The following is a 19,508-nucleotide window of genomic DNA, read 5'->3' on the forward strand; positions in this document are numbered from 1 at the left end:
GGGGTTTCCCGAAAAGTGACGATTTTGAAGGTACGAGGATTTCACTTGATGCTGAGCGTTAAGTGTATTATAGACCTATATAAGGTATGCTTGTTATATTATTCATAATTCAAGATCAACACACGAACTTTTAGTTTGTTTTATTTCTTTTCAAATATTAAACGTTTGACCCTAATCCAAAGGAGAATACACGTTCGGCATTAGAGGATGGAAGGCAATAGAATACACACACACTCACATATATTGGGTTGGGCTAAAATTGATATGCACGATTTGAATTAAATCAAAATAGTGAGTATGGAAAGTAAACAAGGAAAATATGACGAACACATGGGTTTAAAAGAGATGGTGAGAAGCACAAAAGCAGGAGAGGAAGCATTAAGGATTGCTTAGAAGGAAGGTAGGAAGAAACAATGAAAGAAAGGTAGTGATTTAGCTTTTTTTTTTTAACAGAATGACGTGATTTTAATGTCTTTGTTCATCCATTTTTTATTATTAAAGACATCCATAAAAAGACACCCATAAAGTAAAATAGTATGTGAAACAGTCATTTGTAGTATAATATTCAGTTAAATGTGTTGTTATAAAATGCGCTGTACAAATAAAGTTGTATTAACAAGGTAAAAACAAGGCAACTTTATAATATATTTATTGATATAATTCAGTAAACAGAGGGTCTCTCAAATTATATACAAAGCATGTTACCGTCGTCAAGCTGACGACTGTCCAATGTGAAATAAAAGTACATTTATAAGGTGCAAAAAAACAAAACAGACAAACTTACTTCTCCCCAAACCGATCTGCTAAGCTAAGCTATGCTACATATGGCAGGTTCACATTTATTGGCAGCGTAAAGCCACAACATGCTAAAAGGCTAAAACTTACCATATATAATACGTAAATATTATCGATTACTTTACAAGACGACCAAGGACCCTGAGGCCCACACTGAAAAGATGAAAAAAATAATAACATTTTCCCTATTAATATTGTGTTGCATCAGGTTCTGCTCTCCCAAAATAACTATCTCCAAAGTTTTATTTGTAGCCAATTTCCTTTTTTTTTATTACCCTGTATTGTTGATAAATGATTTTTTTTTTCTCCTGTAAAATTGCAACTTTATCTTTTTAACTGGGTCTTTTCCTCGTTAACGTTGCAGCTTTTGGTGAAATATTTTCCCCAAATAACTTTTTTTTCATGTAAAATTGAATCTTATCTCCAAATTGGGTCTTTTACTTAAATTAAGATTTTTATTCTCCTTGTAAAATTAAGACATATTTCTTGTAAAGTGACAACAATCTCTGAACTTTCTCTTTTTCGTTGAGAATTAAGATTTTCTTTTCTCTTTTGGGAAATTCTTGAATTAAAACTTGTTTCTCAAATTGCAACTTTCATCGAGTAATTTTTCTTGAGTACCATTTTCCCCAAATTACAACTTGCTCTCCTATTATTTTCTATTTTATTTTTATGTTTTTCCTTCTATTAATTCAAAACCAAGACATTTTTCCTCATAAAATACCGATGATGAGATAAAATTAAAATTACGCAAACATGTCATTGCGTCAATAATAAAATAAATGCAAAATGCGCACAGAACTGGGATTGGTCGAGTATTAAAGTGATTTTTTTTTCTCTTTTCAGACTGGTTGTAATTGTTGTTAGGGAGCAATTAAGACCCATAAGCGTTCCAAATAAAGCAAGAGTATTAACATGTTAAGCAAGGCTACCCAAAATGCGGATCTGGACCCAAAATGCCTCCCCCACAAGGGTCCGACCCCAAGTTTGGGGAAACTGGCGGTGTAAAGAAATTCCTTTTCTATATATATACTTTAAATATATCAACATAAATAGAAGGAAGCTACTACCTCTTTTCTTGAAACATTTACAAATAAATATTGAATTTGGACTGAATCTGTGGAGACTTTGGAGCAAAAGTACAAAAAGAAAGTCAAACGACACACACATCAACAGTATGTACACCAAGCATGCAGTAGAAAAGTGTCTGAAAACAGCAACAGCATTTCTTTGTTGTTGTTTTTTTTTTTTTTTTGGGTAAACAAAAAAGTGTGTGGGTCGAGACCATCTCAAATAAATACATATGCTGTGGCTCCTAAAAAAGAGAAGCTAAGAGCAAGTTGAAGGACTTTATGTGCCACTCTTCTGTTCCCATTCCTGGAAAATAAACAGGCAAACGTTTATTGATGGACTATTTGTTTGTTTATGAAATATGCAGTTACAATGGAACAAACAGTATTTTATAATTGTTGCGATTTTTTGTGTGTTTTTGTTACCACTGACCTTGGCCTTCCTCAGGACGTGTCCTCGCACTGGCGAGGCCTTGGGGAGGCCCTGCTGGCGGCGGAGCAGGGAGGCGCTGTTCACGGGCAGGGAGCAGGTCTCTGTGTCGCTGGTGTCGCAACTGGAGAAGGGTGAAGACTCCTGGACCCGTCGTAAGGACGCCGGCGACTATGTTGTAATAGCGCCAGGAGAAACACCAGTTACTAGACAAACATGGCAATTTATAAACTGTATATGCATGCAGATATACACATTAATAATCCTTATCTCATACAGAGCGTGGTTGTCCTTGGCATTACAATATTGAGCGTGAGCAACCTCGCTATACAACTTGATCAATATAAAAATTTAGAAAAAATCAATTTAAAAAATTTTACAAAAAGACTGCTATAGTACAAGACAAGGTTGAAATTTTAGGAGAGAAACAAACAGTAACTAAAATGTTAATATTAAAATGAAAATTTTATTTGTGAATATCTAATTTTAGGCAGCACGGTGGGTAACTGGTTAGCACGATGGCCTCACAGTGCAGAGGTCGTGGGTTCGATTCCAGCTCCGGCCTTCCTGTGTGAAGTTTGTATGTTCTCCTCGTGCCTGCTTGGGTTTCCTCCGGGTACTCCGGTTTCCTCCCACATTCCAAAAACATGCATGGCAGGTTTATTGGACACTCTAAATTTCCTCTAGGCATGAGTGTGAGCGTGAATGGTTGTTTGTCTATGTGTGCCCTGCGATTGGCTGGCAACCCGTCCAGGGTGTACCCCGCCGACAGCCCGAAGACATCAGGGATAGGCTCTAGCACTCCACGACCCTCGCGAAGAAAAGTGGTTCAGATAATGGATGGATAGTGTTTAATTCATGCTGGATAAAAGTAAAAAAACCAAAGCATAACTAACTAAAGAACAACAAAAAAAAAAACCCAAGCATATCAATATGAAGCTGACGTGACGGCAGTGGTGTAGTGACCTGGACCGTCGGCGGAACGGCTTTGGGTTCGATGGTGAGGCCGAGGGTGACGCCTCCGCTCAGGGCCTTCTTCAGGCTGCCTTTGACCTCGGTCAGCTCCAGCTCCAGGTTCACGCGCTCCTCCTCTTTCTGCCTGCACTCGTCTTCCACCTTCTTCAGACGTTCAGACAGGGAGGCCTGTGATCGTTTGCCTGTTAAGAAAAAAAACAGTTGGAGTTTACTGTCGAACTAATAAAAAAAATAAATGAAAATTACACTTTGTATTTAAAACGAGCACATAATTTTACATTTAAGACCACTAATTTAATGCTAACGCATAATGGGAAAACGCCATAGATGGGCAAACAAGTACCATCTATGAGGAGGTGATATGACGCTTGAAGCAACATGAATTTAAAAACAGGGAGTTGAAATTTCTGATGGCTATAAACCTGCCGATAGACCACCATATAGTGAGGCAACACTGAAGTCGTACGATTGTTTTTGGCACGTAAGCCTGCCTCTATTCTCCGTCTCACCTGAGGCCGCCTCAATAGCACTGCGCAAATCCTTCCGTTCCTTCTTCAGAGCGGTCAGATGGTTCCTGATGTCGAGTTTCTTCTTGGTCAGCTCGTCGTCTTTGGCCTGTAGCCGCTTGGCGTCTGCCTCCACGCGATTTTTCCCGTATTTATACTGCTCCGCATCTGGAACACAAAACGAGCGGATCGGATTGAAATTGGTGCCAGAGACGCCATTTGAATGAGATCCAGATTCACCGATGGCAAATTTCAATTGTAGCCAATCCGGATCAAATCCAGATTAAATTTGACATTAGACACAGTAACGAACGGCCATATAAATTATTCTATTAGACATTTGGATTTTGCCATCCGCTTCTCCTCTCTTCTTCTCCTTTCAAATCAAACAATTGGTGACAGAAACAGGATTTGATCGCTTTCATCCTAGATATTTTTGTATTATTATCTAACATGTACCTAGTATTGAGACGGAACGTTCGTTCAAGTGAAATTTAAAACAAGTATTGCACATTTAGTGCTACTTACTGGAGTTATTGCGTTTCAGTGATGCTGTCCCGTTCATACACGCCACTCCGTTCTTCTTTTGCTGACTTCTTGGATCTGCCTTCAGTTTGGATGCCAACCCATTGCTTGTGGTTCCCTTCTTTCCCTTAAACTAGTTGGAACAGAACACAGCAGAGCTGCAACAATTAATCGACAACTAAACATTTACCAAAATAATCCTTGTTTAACTTCATATTGTCTAAATCCTAAGAATTTCAGCCTCTCAATAGTAATTATTCTCAGATTTCTGCAGTCCTCTATGAAAGCAGAATGATTATCTTTGTATTTTTCAAAATAAGACTTTTGCAACCAATTGCAAACATATGCTTTTACTTTGAAAAACAAAAATGAACATTGTTGGCAATATCCCAGCTACCAAACCCGGAACTGAATCATCCATTATCTGTTCCGCATCTCCTCACAAGTGTCGCCGGGGGTGCTGGAGTCTATCCCAGCTGTCTTCAAGCAGTAGGCGGGGGTACACCCTGAACTGGTTGCCAGCCAATCGCAGGGCACACAAAGACAAACAACCATCCATGCTCACACTCAACCCTCGGGCCAATTTAGAATGTCCCATTAAACTACCATGCATGTCTTTTGAATGTCGGAGGGAACCGGAGAAAACCCATGCAGGCACAAGGAGAACAAGCAAACTCCACACCAGAAGGCCGAAATAATCGCTAGTCACATAGAAGATAGAATTATTATTGCTCTAAACTGGTGGGGATGATGTCAGCAAGGCACATTTCCAGCTTCCGGCGCTAGTATTGGAGCTGTAACTTTCTGGTAATGCATAAAATACTTTCAACACAAAAACTACAGGAAAGGTTAGGTGTCCAAATTCCTGAATTTGTGTTAGTCCTTGCACAGAAATTCTGCCACATTTACGTCGCTGGGAATTCCGCGTAAAAGTCACAGACCGATATCTTCTGGCCTAATTTTGCACGCTTTCTGGTTGATCAGACTCAAGTGAAAGGGCAAGCTTGTTATTAAGACATCAGCAGTTTTTTTGATTGGAATGTTAATAGCAAAAAGTGTTAAGCAATGTTAGTCACCTGAGCAGCAGCTTTGGTTTTAGTATCAGCAGTGAGGAACTTAGAAGAGACTTTAGAAAGAGGTGTCTTATAGTGATTTGTAGAGACGGTCAGCTTGGCTGAAGGTACGTTTTCATAGGAGTTCTCATCGTGCAATTCCTTCCCACCTGTGCCGGGACTGGAATGCTGCACGTTAATGCCAAGAGAGATAGGAAAGAGAAGATACAAGGGGACATAAAGGTGTTAGAAGGAGAAATGTTAGTAGATTATGAGAATCTTTGGATAAAGGCCCTCCCACCGAGTTCTCATCAATGCGAGTCACCAAATTTGGTCGCCTTGCTCAGACAACGCTATGACAAAAAGACCCGTTTTTAGGGATTAAGTGTCAAGTATACACGCTTCAAATTTGATGGCCACAATATTTGGTCAAAATCTTTTGAACAAGTTTGACAGCTTCAAACAAAAATGGCACATTTCTTGTGTCTTTACGGTTATGGCTTTTCACAGCTTTTTTGTGGCTCTGCTCAAGATTGATTTGCCAACGAAATTTCATGTTGCAAAGTGAAACAGGCTTTGGGGGATGATTTATTTATTTATTTATTATTATTATTTACAAATCAGGTTTGGAGCACAACAACTTCCAACCAAAATGGTAGACTGCTTTTGTGTTTATGAGCATGGCTGCTTGAGACGTTTTTTGTGGGTTACTCATGACTGACATGACTACCAAATTTAGTGTTGGTAAGAGAAATCGGATTTGGGACTGAATTTTCAAAATTTGACACTATATGAGCACTATATATAGAATGACACTAAAATGGCCATTTTTAACCAAAACTAGCTAACGACTTTTTTTGGTGGCACATCATTGACATGCCTACCAAATTTCACGTTTTGAAATGAACACCACGTGGTCTAGTCAAACGTTTTTTCTGAGCCTTTTTTTTTTTTTGGGTGAGTCAAAATGACCACTTCTCTTGTCTTTCACCACCCCCAAATGGAATGAATTATTTCCATAATTTCCTATGGGAAAAGGTGAAACGTGAGCATTACCATTCCATTGATGGGTACGTCATGGTAGTGCAGAGCCATCCCGCTGGGGCAGGCATAGCTGCCGACTGGATTGTCCAAGTACGGGTTAGGGGAGATTGCACGCTTACTTGTAAAACTGGAAGAAACATTAATAAGTCATTTAAAGAATTCTGACCGCTGTCGATTGACTTGGTTGACGTCTGACGGGGGCCACCCGTCGCACGTCTCTCACCAGAGTGATTGTTTGGCCAGCTGGATTACGTTGGCGGTGGTCTCCACGTCAATGTAGTCGTAATGCAAGGTAGCTGGGTCTGCGGTGGAGCCTGTCTCGGCCAGTAAGACTCCCAGCCAGCGACCCATGGCTTCAGAGGAGGATGCCTGGACAGAACCAAGAAGAATGAAACAAAAGAATTTTCTTTTTATTTATATTAGTGTGCATATGTGATTGAAAAAAAAAAAAAAAAAAGCTCTCGATGTTGATGACGGCTTCAAGTACCTCCAGTACAGCCACCTCCTGACCATTGCGAAGCAAGCGGAAGGCAAAAGGGTGCTTGTGATCCAGGCCGGGGCTGACTTCGCAACCTCGGAGGGGCAGCGAAGCGATGTGGCTCTTAAGATCATCCTGGTCCTTGTGCAGCAGCAGCTGGTTGTCTTTGAGACGACACCAGCGCTCCCGCCAGCGGTTGTTGGACAGCACATTCAGGTAGCCTTTCAATGGGAAACAACAAGGTTGGGAAGTTAATAAAACAGGCTCTTTTGCACAATAGGAGTAAAAACATAAATTTGTTGTGGAATAACATTTTGGGAATTTGAATGTTGAAGTCTGAAAAGTCTACACTAAACTTTAAAATGTTTTGTTGAAATGCTTTGTTGGGATGGTTTGAATCGGACAAGAAAGGAGTTAAATACAGTCTGTTAAATATATTATACCGCCGACTGGTGGCCAAGTTGCGTACAGCAGAAAGACCCATAATGATGAGGTTTAATTCTTTACATTCCACTTAATTATACTATGCTATATAATTTTGTAAAGCACAATATTATAGAGTATCCCTTCTATTTTCGTCATTAAAAACACTTAGCAAATAACCCTAAAAAAAAAAAAAATCACTGCATTTTTTGGGCGGGAAATGTGGGATTCCTGGGAATGTGATGCACAATTCCATACTTGTCTTAAATAAATCAAACAATGTGTCATCATTGTCGTTCATGTTTCCAAAGTTAGGGAGTAAAACGTCATCCAATATACAAATACTCAAGCAAAGTACAAATATCTGGAATATTTACTTAAGTATAGTCACAAATCATTTTGGTTGCTTTCCACGACTGCAACACTAACAGTGCATAGCTTACCACACGTGGGTACATCTTCCTCTGCTGATGAAGTTTGCTCATCCATGGACGGCTTCTTCTTGCCCAGCCCAATAATCTTGGTGATCTTCTTCCCAGCGCCTTTCCCAACAGTCCCGGTCTTGCCCTGCTCGGACTTGGAATTTTTCTTTCCTTTTCCTGGAATGCCACCAGAGAAGGATCCCATGGATGGATTTGCATGGGAGCCTCAAAAACAACAACAACAAAAAAAGCTCTCTTTATTGATACGTACCGTGGTCCTTGTTGTCGACGTGTCCGTTCTCGTGTGTTGCTTCACCATCTGAGCTTGGCCTGTCACATGATGATTTCTAAAAATAGTGGACCAAAAGAATGCTTTAATTAAAAAGTAAAAACCTACAAACAAAAAAAAAGTGCAGCATATGTTGAAAGGTTTTTACGACAAAGAATCAATGCTTGACTACAGTTGAGTGCAATCACCTGATGATCATACAATTACACGTTTTTTTGGGGGGTTTTACCTTTTCCAGTTCAGGTCTGTGGACAGGTGATCCAGAGCGGTCCAATTCAAAAGTCCCATTACCGCACACCTCTCTCATGACCTAGAAACATGTAAATCAGAAACCTGGTATCGGCGACAAGGGACTGTCATCGTCATTAAAAGAAGTGGAAAATCCGCACACATTCTGCGGATTGCGGATGGGTTTATATGGTGCTGAGCCTCGCTTGGCTAGCGGAAAGTTAGGACCATAAAACATGGCTGGATTAGGAATCCTGAAATATTTCCACAGAGTTAAGATGCTCATTCATTAAGATTACATAAGTATACAGGGGCAGGGTCCACGAAGATCTGCTACATTTGCAAATGTGGAGCTTCTGAAGGAAAATGGAGAGTCCGGAGGAGAATTTCCACATTTCTGACCAGTAGTCAATTGTGCATGTGAGTGTCAATTTTTCAAGTGACAGATATGCATGTCCCATTCCTTTCTTTTTCAAAATACATTAAGACTATTTTTTTTTCAACCCATGTAAATAACGCAGGAAAACTACGATAAATAGATTAATTTATTCAGCAATAAGAAGATATAAATGACGTTATTTTGAACACAGCACCCTGCAAATGACCAAAACGATTCTAAAATGGCTGCTACAAAACAAAATGGCAGACTTGCCGCAGCTTTTCAGGCATGGCTTCTTGAGACTTTTTTTTTGTGGCATGCCTACCAAATTTCACGTTGCTAAGCGAAACCGCAGCTACACACATTAAGTGGCCCAGACTTTCACAATGGCTCAGGAATCTTGGTGCAATCGTGCCAAGTAAGGGTTAATGAGATTTGCAGGGCTGCATTGGGCGCCAGCGTTCATTACAGTCACCCTCGTGCACGGCGGACCTGGATCTGCCAGTGAGGTTGGGTGATGCACGTCCACTCGCTTCTTCTTGTGGTGCGAGCCATAGTGCACTCAGCTCGCTGCTCTTGGCTTAGGGAGAGCATACGGCAATTATGTTTGCAGTAGGGGGAAATGACAGGCTGCGGCTCCATGGCTTTGGCAGAGGGAGGCCAGTGAGTGCGGCAGACACATGCACACCGGAACCTCTGAAGCCGAGACTCGTAAAGCAGCTCACATATGGGTTACACAAAATATTTTGCAATCAATATGTCACTATGTTGTTTCATTAAAAAAAAAAGGGATACGCCTACTTAGGTGAAGTGGTGCCCCCCCCCCCCAAAAAAAAAATACCAAGTGGAAAAGTGTGTTTGTATGGCAAAAAAATACTTCCGGGAAAAAAAAAAGTCCTATAGGGGTAATATTATGAAAATTGATAAATTCACTTTTTAAAATAGAGCTTCATCCCCCTTAAACTTTGACTTAGATATATTTTCCAATTTTTGTTTTGGAAATTTTTAGCTTTATTTTAGTAATCCTCCAAGTTTTTTTTTTTATCCCAAACAAAATACGATCAAGGCGGCACGGTGGACAACTGCTTAGCACGTCCGCCTCACAGTTTAGAGCAGGGGTGTCAAACTCATTTTTGTGGACGGGCCACATCGTCGTTATGGTTTCCGCAGAGGGCCTTTATGACTGTGAAACCATATAAGTGTATGATCACCTTACATTTTCATGTACACACAAAAAAATGATGGAAAGCAAGTTTTGAAATCAGAAGCCAGTAAGTAATAGTTTGTTGAGCAATTTTTCAATTTTAAAAGGGGAGGATTGGTTACAAATAAATGACAATATGGCATATCTCACTGTTGTTAAAAGGGAAGAAAATGTGGTAGAAACAGAAAGTTGACGTACATGATTTGCCCTTCACGGGCCACATAAAATGAGGTCGCGGGACAGATCTGGCCCCCGGGCCTTGAGTTTGACACCTGTGGTTTAGAGATTCTGGGTTCGATGCTGTACGATCATTTTATAATTGTTCCTTCTCATTTGTACATTGCATATTGTTACCTTGAGCCACTCCTCGGCCTGCTCCTTGCTCTGCACGGCGAGCACCAGGGCATCTGCCCCCTGATGGATGATCTTCAGTTCATGCCGTTTCTTCTTGCCGTCTTTGGGGATGTGGTTGATACTGCAACCTGACAGGGTCAGCTCCATTTGGGGCGTGTGGTCTTTGGATGTTTTGTAACACTACGGAGCAACAAAAACAAAAACACATGGCAGCATTAATGCTGCACTTTCTAAAAGAGAAAGTTTGATTTGAAAGGACATTAAATCTGCCCCTGTTTCCACAAAACAATCAGTTTGTTTTCAATTTTGATCCCTTGCTTTAGTGGTTTTACTTTAGTTTTACAACGAAGCAGTAATTTTGGCCGAACGAGGAAGAATCACTCCTCACCAGAAGTTTGTTATCTTTAATGACGCAGAGAATCTTGGACCACTGGCCGAAGCGTTTCTTGCGCAAGAGGAAAGCGCATATCCGGGCGTCCTTCACCAAATCCATGGAGGCCTCTTCGGAGGGCCACTGGTGGCGCGTCTTCTGACCCTTGTCGTCCTCTTCTTCCTCGTCGTATGACTCGTAGGAGCTGCTCATAGCGTCTGAATCGTAGTCTGCAGGCGGAAACCGTCAGAGTGAAATATAAAAAAAAAAAGACGGATCGAAAGGTTTGTTGTGAAAGATCACATCACTCACTTGATGTGATGTATTCCGGAGCTTTACCGGGGCTTAAAGGCACTGCTTCCTCGTAGTAACCTTCCGGCAGAGAAGAGCTGGGTAGTGGAGGAGGCCCGTTATTTGGAGCCTGTGAGGAGGATAGAAATTGGATAAATTAGGGACAACATTCCCAAATAGGCAGAAGCTGGACAAAGAACATCGGAATTTCATCTATCGAAAACCTTATCTGGCATCTGCGCTGAATGTTTTGATACAAGTCAATAAAAAAAAAAAAAAAAAAAAAAAGGAGATGAGATGCAGTAAAGGATCAGTTGAAGGAATGTTTGCGAGGGGGAAAAGACAATAATTACACGGTACTGCACGACAGATGAAAACAAGGCAAAGGCCAAGGACAACTTTGGGTTTGAGAGATGTATAATTACGCCTCACAACGATGAATGGAATTGAGTTGGAGTTGTAAAAAAGAAAGTCAAAGTTGAAAAATGAACAGAAAATGCCGACATGCTTTGGATGATGACATTCATGTCTCTTTTTGGTAAGGGTGTTCCATTCCGAGAGAAGAGTCTGTAGAGTATTTGAATCATATTCAACTGTATGGCTGGACGATTGATCAAAGTTCCCGACATGAAAGTACCCCGAATGTATGATGAAGCTTGTGCAGCAGGCGTGTTAGCGTATATGATTCTGCCATCCCAAAGCGATTTTCTTTTCTCCCTTTCCTCAAAATCCAAGCATACAAAGATCCAAGGACTTTCTTTTGTCGTACCAACACACATTTCCACATGACATGGCACAAAATACAATCCCCGAGATCCCAGGTTTGCCCAGTAAGTCCTAAGATTTGTGAAAATAACACAAGTTCAAATAAATATGAGAATGAGATAAGGGTAATGTTTCTTCAAGGTTTCAATGTATGCCAAGATGCAAGGCATCAAAGGTGTGGATGTAGCAGAATCAAAACGCAAAGGGGCTTGAATTTCACATGACATTCACAAGGTCATTTTGTACTTGACAAAAAGAATAGAGTGTTCAAGAATAAAGTGTTCAATGTGCTGGCATGACTAGGCTATGCTATGATAATAGCTGCGGGTAGTTGAGTTTTACGAGTTCAAGGAAAACATTGTGAAATCAATGAATAAATGTTTGAATAATCGTGATTTCAATGTGAATCAAAATAATGGTCGTTATTATTTTTTCTAGAATGACCAGGCAAATTAAATATTATAATATGTTTACAAATAATTCACACTGTCCTCAAGCCCACCTCTCCCAACCATTGCGGAGCCAGGAAAATAGAACAGTGTCGACATGTCGGTGACCTACATACGCCGAGCAAAACAAAAGGCAAAAAAAAATAAATAAATATGATGTATGCTTTGGAATTTTAGCGCTCGCGTGACGCAACGCCCTGTGTGTTGACTTGCCAAGCAGAGGGAGGGTCCCGCCCCGAGGGGGTTAGCGAGAGGGGAGGAGGGGGGCGTCATCGCTCTCCAACATCAACACATATGGAAATCATTTGTGCGCCCTCGAAACGAGCGCTGCGCAAAATGTGGAGCGTGACGTAACTGGAAGTAGGTGTGAAGGACTGCCAAACATTTTCCTGGCCAGTCGGCCGTTCCCGAAGAGTTGCAAAATGGAATTGTGATTGGCTGGCGACTCACCTGCGAGCCTTCGTAGGCCCACAAGTGATTCTGCCTATGAACATCTGAGCTGTAATTATAAGCGGGCCAGTATGGCAATAGTCTATTAACTCATCGACTGCCATTGACGGCTAAAGACGTCAAAGATCCATTTTTTTACTCAGCTGGTAATGAATGAGTTAAACGCAGGCCGCCACTCAACGGGAGCCGACAGTCCCCGAAGTGGCCGCGATTCATCCAAATGGCCAGCGCAGACTGCAGCATGGAAAGCACAGTTTCGAAGAGCTCGGAAAAGCCGCAGGCTGGAAGTCTCGCCGAAGCGCGCCGGTTTGGCCGAGCTGGCGCGGGTCACAGACAGACTGTGGTCAAGGCTGTCTCTTCCTCCCCCGTGCCGACCCGCTCGCACACAGTTCACTTCTCGCGCTCACAGATCGCGGCATTTTAGCCACACACCCAATCGTAGTCTGCTTAAGCGAAAACTTTATTCAAATCTAAGATGGGGATTTATTTTCTCACGGCTCCATCGGCAAGGTAACAACATTTTTTTCTTTTTTTTTTTTAGTAGTGCGATTTCTTTCTCCTAATTTTGATGCACGACTGCTAACTTCTTTCTCGAAAGCAGCAATTGGGGTAATAGTTTGTACTTTTTGTGAAAATTCCATGTATTTTCTTTTTTTTTATAAAAGACAACTTTACTTCTGTCATATTTGTAGCCCTTTTTTAAATTAAACTTTTTTTGTTGTGGATAATTTGGAAAATATACAAATCAAATCAAGATTTATTGATTTTATTTCAATTTTTTGAAGTGCGCGTTCGCCCCATGAGCTTCCGTAGCTTCCACCTTGCCCCTTGTTTCCATCCCAAAGTTATGCTTCTCAGAGTAGCGGAACAAGAGCACATGGCAACGGCAAAATAGGGGGAAAAAAATGTGTTCCCGGGAGCAGTACTTGCAGTTGTTTGGAAGTGGTTTGGCTTTTCGGCGACAGACATAAAACAAGTGACTCCAGCCTGCAAAGTTTGTTTGAAGCCTACTGCAACGAAAGGTAGCAGTCAAGCACGCACATACACGCACACACACCCACAAACCCCCACAAACCCCAGAATCTTGTACCTCAGCAAAAATGTTGTTTGTTGTGTTCTTATATTATACGATGGCGTAATGGTGTCACTCAGCGAGAAAAAAAGCTGAGATTTCGTTGACGAGGGTATTCTAAAAAGTAGGATGTCCATGGTACCATAAAGTGATGCCAGGATACACCCAAACATGAAATCACAAGTCGACATATAACGGTGATTGATGAGTCGCAAAATAGGCTCGTGTTTCCTTAAATTGCAGTTTTGTCGTTCAACTTTGTTCCGAACACGGTGGCCAATATATGAGAATGGGTGTTGTCATGATGAGATTTAAAGCCATCATAATGACTTTTAATGTCGTCATGACGACATTAAATCACAGCATGACGATTTTTAACCTCATCACGATGACTTTAAACTCAGTTCATCATATCAACTTGAAAATAAACTAAATATAATCGTTTGCGTGATTGATCTTAGCGTGTTTAATAAATTAAATTTGAAGAATTTTAAAAAAAAAGTGACCCTTGTGTCCTTTTGTTTCTTTGAATGTGATGCTTAAATCCAAAGGTTTGGACCCTATTTAGCCACTTTCTTGTAATATTTAAAAAAGAATTCTCGTAATAGTTGTTTATTTTTGTAATATGAAAACATTTTTCCTGCAAGATTTCTGTTTTGCACTTCTCAAATTAATTTTTTTCCTCAAAATTACAACTTTTCCCCATTACTATAGCAATGTCTATCCTTTGGTGTTTTACGACGTCTCATATTTATGACTTTTCTTGCAAAATCAAAACATTAACAACATTTTACCCACAAAATCACAATCTTGATTATCGAGAAACTTTTCCACATTTTTCCTGTAATAAAAGTGCTATTTCTTCTCTCAATATCGTGATAGCTCAAACTTTTTCCTTGAGAAAGATTACATTTTTTTTCTTGTACATAAAAACAAAACACCACAAACCACCCAAAAAAAATGGAGTCTGGTCTTACCAGCCAGGGGTGGGGGATTTCAGGCAGTGGCATCTGAGGTGGGGCCGGTAGTCCACTGTGGATCTCTGCTTTACATAATGGCTCTGTGGAAAAGTGACAAAATGCATTCGGTATTAATTTCACGCAACACGTAAATTGCAGTTCCCACCGTCCACTTCAATGAATAGGCACCTGCGCTTGCCTAAAAGAAAAAAAAAACAGTCCGTAACTGGAAATATCTCAGGCTACAGCTCAGACATGAACAGCAGAGAGTTAAGCCATTTGAACTTGGTTGCTAATCAAAACAGCAGCACTCACAGAGGCACACAAACAGTCACAACATCACCAAACATCTCATTTTTGGGGTCATTGAGAGTTTGCCGCAAAGTGTAGTGTTACCTTTTTCCGACAGGACTCTGTTTAGGATGTTGGAGAGGTGTGTTTTCTTCTCACGGATTCCGGCACTTAGATATTCCCGGTCCAGCAGGTCGAGGAATAGCCGGAGCTCGTACACCAGCTCCTCCATTGCTGCAACACCCGCCATACAATGTGATCAGTCACATTTAAAAAATAAAATGAATAATAATTCTAATAGAACTTTGGTGAAGAAAATGCCTACACTCCTAACACACAGGTATCAAACTCAAGGCCCGAGGGCCAAATCGGTCGCAACACATCGCTTGATGCAACCTGCACAAGCAAATCAAGCATGCCAGCTTTCACGATGCTTGCCAAAATCTGTAGCAAGATTTCAAATATTCATAAGGAATAAATTACATTGACATACTGCAAGAATTTTTCTGTTACGTTATTACAATAACTTGAACGATAGTTTGTATAACAATTGAACATTCATTCATACATTATTTTTTTTTCTTCTACTCAGAGTATTGCATTGCTATTCTTGTAACAGTACGACTTTTTTCAAAGAGCCATGAAAGTATTTTTCTCCTCGAGCATTACTCGGCACTGCGCCTGACGGGAGAACGGTACGGACAAATCACAGGATGGAGGCCGCAGCGGCATTAGTTTCTGGCGAAAGACGAGCCGTCTCGGATCTGTAATTACAACGTTGCGGCGCTCACGTCATTCCGTTGAAAGCTCGGTCGAAACATCACAGGGCTGGTTTGATTGCTATCAAACAGGTGGTTTAACCTACAAGCAGATGTTTTCCGACCCGAAAGTATACATCTGCGAAACCTCCGCGTGGCGCTGGAGGGATCAGGGCTAAGTCAGATTGGAGAGAGTGAAGATGCGCCCTCTGGTATTTCTTTCCCAAAGATAATTAGAGGGTGCTTCGATGCTAACCACAAGCCTCCAAACTGCGAACAGCCTGGGATGAATGATGTGAGTGTTACACAGCGAGCAACATTCATATAACCAGTGGTGGGAAGTAACCAAGTATACATTCATACTGTAGTTAAGTAGGTTTTACAGGTATCCGTAATTGGTTTTAGAGCGGCTTTTCTAATACCTCTAATCTCGATCAATAGTTGTTATTTTAAGGTTTCAGTACTTGTCGAGACTGTCGATACCAGCCACAGATACTAAAGGCAAATAAAATCTGTCATTGAGGAAGTCCTCTTCAGGAGTAGTTGGTGCCATACTGTGGCAGTTGGACACATCGGTGTAACTACATCTACTTCAGAAAGAAAGGTCGTTGTCCACAATTTTCATCATTTTGTTCAATGAAATTTGACATATCAATAGAATGAGCGACATCAATACGAAAAGAGCGAATACTGGTATTGATAAGACATAATTAGTTGAATGAATATTAAGTAATTTTGTGTTGTTTCCAATGGATGGACAATTTATGTGTGAATTTACATCGTCATTTATTTTCATTTGTGTGACAGTTTGACTCTGTTGTGTCCAATGAAGGAAATAGCAAAAAAAAGAGGCCATATTTAAGGGAAAAAAAGCACATTTGCTTTACTTTATCCTTAGAAAATTACTACTTGATTCTCATTAAATGTTGAGTTTTTCTTCAACATTTTTTACTTCATTGTGGTAAAATATTTATTAAATAAATAATTATCATAGAAAATAAGGTATTGCATTTGCCTTCTTTGTTACTCCTGTGTGACAATTTGACTGTGGAATTTAATTTAGTGTTTCCTACTGATGAAATGGCTAAAAAAAAGCTATGTAACTGTATACAAATTTATACAATGACTTTTTTCCTTTCGAAGTTTTGATTGTTTAAAACTGTTCGTAAAATGCGTGGGACAGTTTGATTACGGAATTGAGTTTACATTGTTACCAATGAGTGAAAGAGGCCCACAAATTGTAAGCAGTGTGGATAGGGACACATTTGCTCCCCACCACCACCACCACCTCACAATTAGACTGGAACTAGCCTGGAGGTGTGAAAATAGATGTTAAGGAAAAAAAAAAAAGGTAAGTGAATGGAGGTCGGTCGGAGCATTACGGGAGGGGGGGGGGTGCGGGGTCTTATGACCTATATAAGTACTACTCTTCTGAACACAAAGACTGTTTTTAATTAGTGGTAGATCCATCTCGTAACAACAAAATACATTTAGGCGATAGATAACTCGAAACACAAAGAAAAAGTGTTGAGTGTTAATGTAGAGTGAAGTCATTGTGTAGTAAAGAGGGGAACATTTCGCCGTCAGGTCCGAAAAAAAAAAGACAAAAAAAAAAAAAGCATCCAAGTTGAGGCCACTCACGAACTCAGTCAGAAACTCACCCCCGCTGGAAGTAAAAAGCACAGGCTCGCTCCTCATCATGTAATCCGCCAAACGACGGTCCATACACGGTTAGACGTCCACGCTGTTACTTTTCGCCGTGGTTGCAGGCGTTTTCCCCCTACAAATTTTCCTCCTCCTTCTTCTCCCTTTTCCTTCTCACTTTCCCCCCCACCGTTTTCTTTCCTCACCGCCCTCCACGCGACGCCTTCACGAACCCTCGGACATAACGGTGTTGTTTTTTTGGGAGGGTTTAAACGTAACTACCACGTGTACCACCAAATGCCATAGAAATGTAAAAGTTTCGTTTATATACACTATTGTAACGATACTTAGAGGAAATAAACGAATTCACCCTTTTAGCAAAGAAAAAAAATCAAAACTGTAATAGTATGAGGAAAAAGAATGAAACCGAAAATCGTAATCACTCCAAAAACAAACTTAATTGTCGAGATGGAAAAAAAAAGTCGTAATCTTGTCAAAATAAAGAGTAAGGTATGAGGGTACATTTTTATGCAGGGATAATACCGCCAGTCATCATAAAAAAAGACAAAAACATGTTATATTAATTAGAAATTTTTCATATTACAAGAAATTTCTTTTTAAAAAACCCTATCACAATACGCAAAAAAATGTCCAAATGTTACTACAAAGTCAAAATCAAACAGTTGTTGTACGATACAAGAACAAAGCTAAACAATTTCCCCATGAAACTTATATGTGGAAAAAAATATTGCGGTATGAGGGGGAAAAACATAATCTTAGTAGAAAGTATATAAAGTTATCAGAAAAAAAATTATGAGGAAAAAAAGGCATCCTTTTTGTTCAAGTGAAAAAGTTGTAATGGCAGGCGAATAATGTACCAACAAGAGGGAAAGAAAACACATAATTTTACAAGATTAAACATAATATTCCAACAAAAAATATAATATTTTTTTATACAATAATAAATAAAGGAGAAAGAAAACTCCTTGTTGAGCCATTTCGGCTGGGAAAATTTCATTAGGAGACAGGCAAGCCTTGTCCTCACAGCGTAGCCAACTATGCCCGGAATGACTGACTTCATGCGGCTCTGGGAAAAGTCAGAAACTTATAAAGTTGAAATGTTCGAAGAATACAGCAAGAAATATGTAATATTATGAGAAATCAAGGAGAAAAAGAAAATCTTAAAATGGATTATTATATTGCAAGAATAAAATTGTCATAACAAAAGAAAAAACTTGTAATCTAGAAAAAAGATCTAAACCTGTGAGAATGAAGTTGCAATGGCATGAGAATACATTTGCTATATTAAGAGAAAAGTTGTAATGTCACAAGAATAAAGTTGCAGTATTTTCACAAAAGCATCATAATCCAATTAGAAAGTGTCGCCAACATGTGAGATTAAAGCGGCAGGAACAAAAAGAAGTCAGGATGTTATGACGAAAAAGTTGAACTTTTACAAAAAAATGTAAAAATATTATGCAAAAAATTACAATCTTGTTAGAAAAGGTCGTAAACCCGTGAGAAGAAAAATATAATATTAAAGGAAATAAAAATTCGTAATGTCAGAAGAATAAAGTTCAAATATTATGAGAATAAGAAAAGGGGGAAATTCTGCCTATGTAGCAAAAATAACGACCTCATAATATGAGGTGAAAGTCTTCTCCGACTTGGAAAAAGTCGTAAGACGGTAATGTCTCACAATATTTTGCTCACATTACGAGAACAAAATGTATAAATACTACGCGGAAAAAATTTATATGATGTGGTAATTTAAACAAAAGGAAAACCAAACATACTGAAATACATATAACTTGCTTAGAAAAACTAAAAAGCAGCACAAATGTGATTTTTTTTATTTGTTTATTTTTAAGGAACATGCATGAGAAAACCCCATTTTTGCCAAGACATCGTGTGTCTGTTTGACGATCAATATAACTAGCATCCAGTTCTCAATGACAGGACAATACAATACTACGCCCCCCCAGCCATTCACCATATCCAGCCAGCCCTCCTCCCCTCTCCAGCCACATGCTCCCTCAAGTAACAATTCACTCGCACAAATACGTGAAAACACATAAAGACAGAAAAAAGCAGCATAAAAGTGAGTGAAATCAATGCAAACGTGGCTCACCTTGCTCCTTTCTCAGGTTGCTTATTGTTCACAGAGCGGTGGCAATCAAGAGGCTAGGCCGGAAGTGACGACACAATCTACAGCCAATCAGAGCTAAAGGGGCGAGGCTTATTTGTTGATAGCGCGTTGGCATAAGAAATCAAATCATATAAAG

The 19,508-nt window shown here is 39.9% G+C and overlaps 1 protein-coding gene across 4 annotated transcripts; it reads right to left on the reverse strand.

Moving 5' to 3' along the window:
- Positions 1-1,750: 1,750 nt before the first annotated feature.
- afap1 (actin filament associated protein 1) lies at positions 1,751-19,468 on the reverse strand. Of its 4 annotated transcripts, none has more exons than XM_088292942.1 (18): positions 19,355-19,468; positions 14,927-15,055; positions 14,549-14,631; positions 10,857-10,965; positions 10,563-10,774; positions 10,175-10,354; positions 8,239-8,319; positions 7,992-8,067; positions 7,742-7,897; positions 6,885-7,096; positions 6,621-6,766; positions 6,410-6,524; positions 5,378-5,542; positions 4,305-4,434; positions 3,780-3,944; positions 3,262-3,452; positions 2,299-2,466; positions 1,751-2,172 (listed from the first exon to the last, which is right to left on the reverse strand). In XM_088292942.1, the coding sequence occupies exons 2-18, from the start codon at positions 15,051-15,053 to the stop codon at positions 2,146-2,148; spliced, it is 2,343 nt and encodes a 780-aa protein (XP_088149068.1). In that variant the 5' UTR covers positions 15,054-15,055; positions 19,355-19,468; the 3' UTR covers positions 1,751-2,145. The 4 variants fall into 4 exon arrangements, with proteins under 4 accessions (XP_088149068.1, XP_088149067.1, XP_088149066.1 ...); XM_088292941.1 differs by lacking the exon at positions 19,355-19,468 and adding an exon at positions 17,241-17,401 and having other exon boundaries at positions 10,884-10,965; XM_088292940.1 differs by lacking the exon at positions 19,355-19,468 and adding an exon at positions 17,241-17,401.
- Between the last annotated feature and the right edge of the window lie 40 nt (positions 19,469-19,508).

This window comes from Idiotropiscis lumnitzeri, chromosome 4 (assembly GCF_059441095.1).
Source record: "Idiotropiscis lumnitzeri isolate Australia: NSW breed Sydney's pygmy pipehorse chromosome 4, RoL_Ilum_1.0, whole genome shotgun sequence".
NCBI classification, from domain to species: Eukaryota; Metazoa; Chordata; class Actinopteri; order Syngnathiformes; family Syngnathidae; genus Idiotropiscis; species Idiotropiscis lumnitzeri.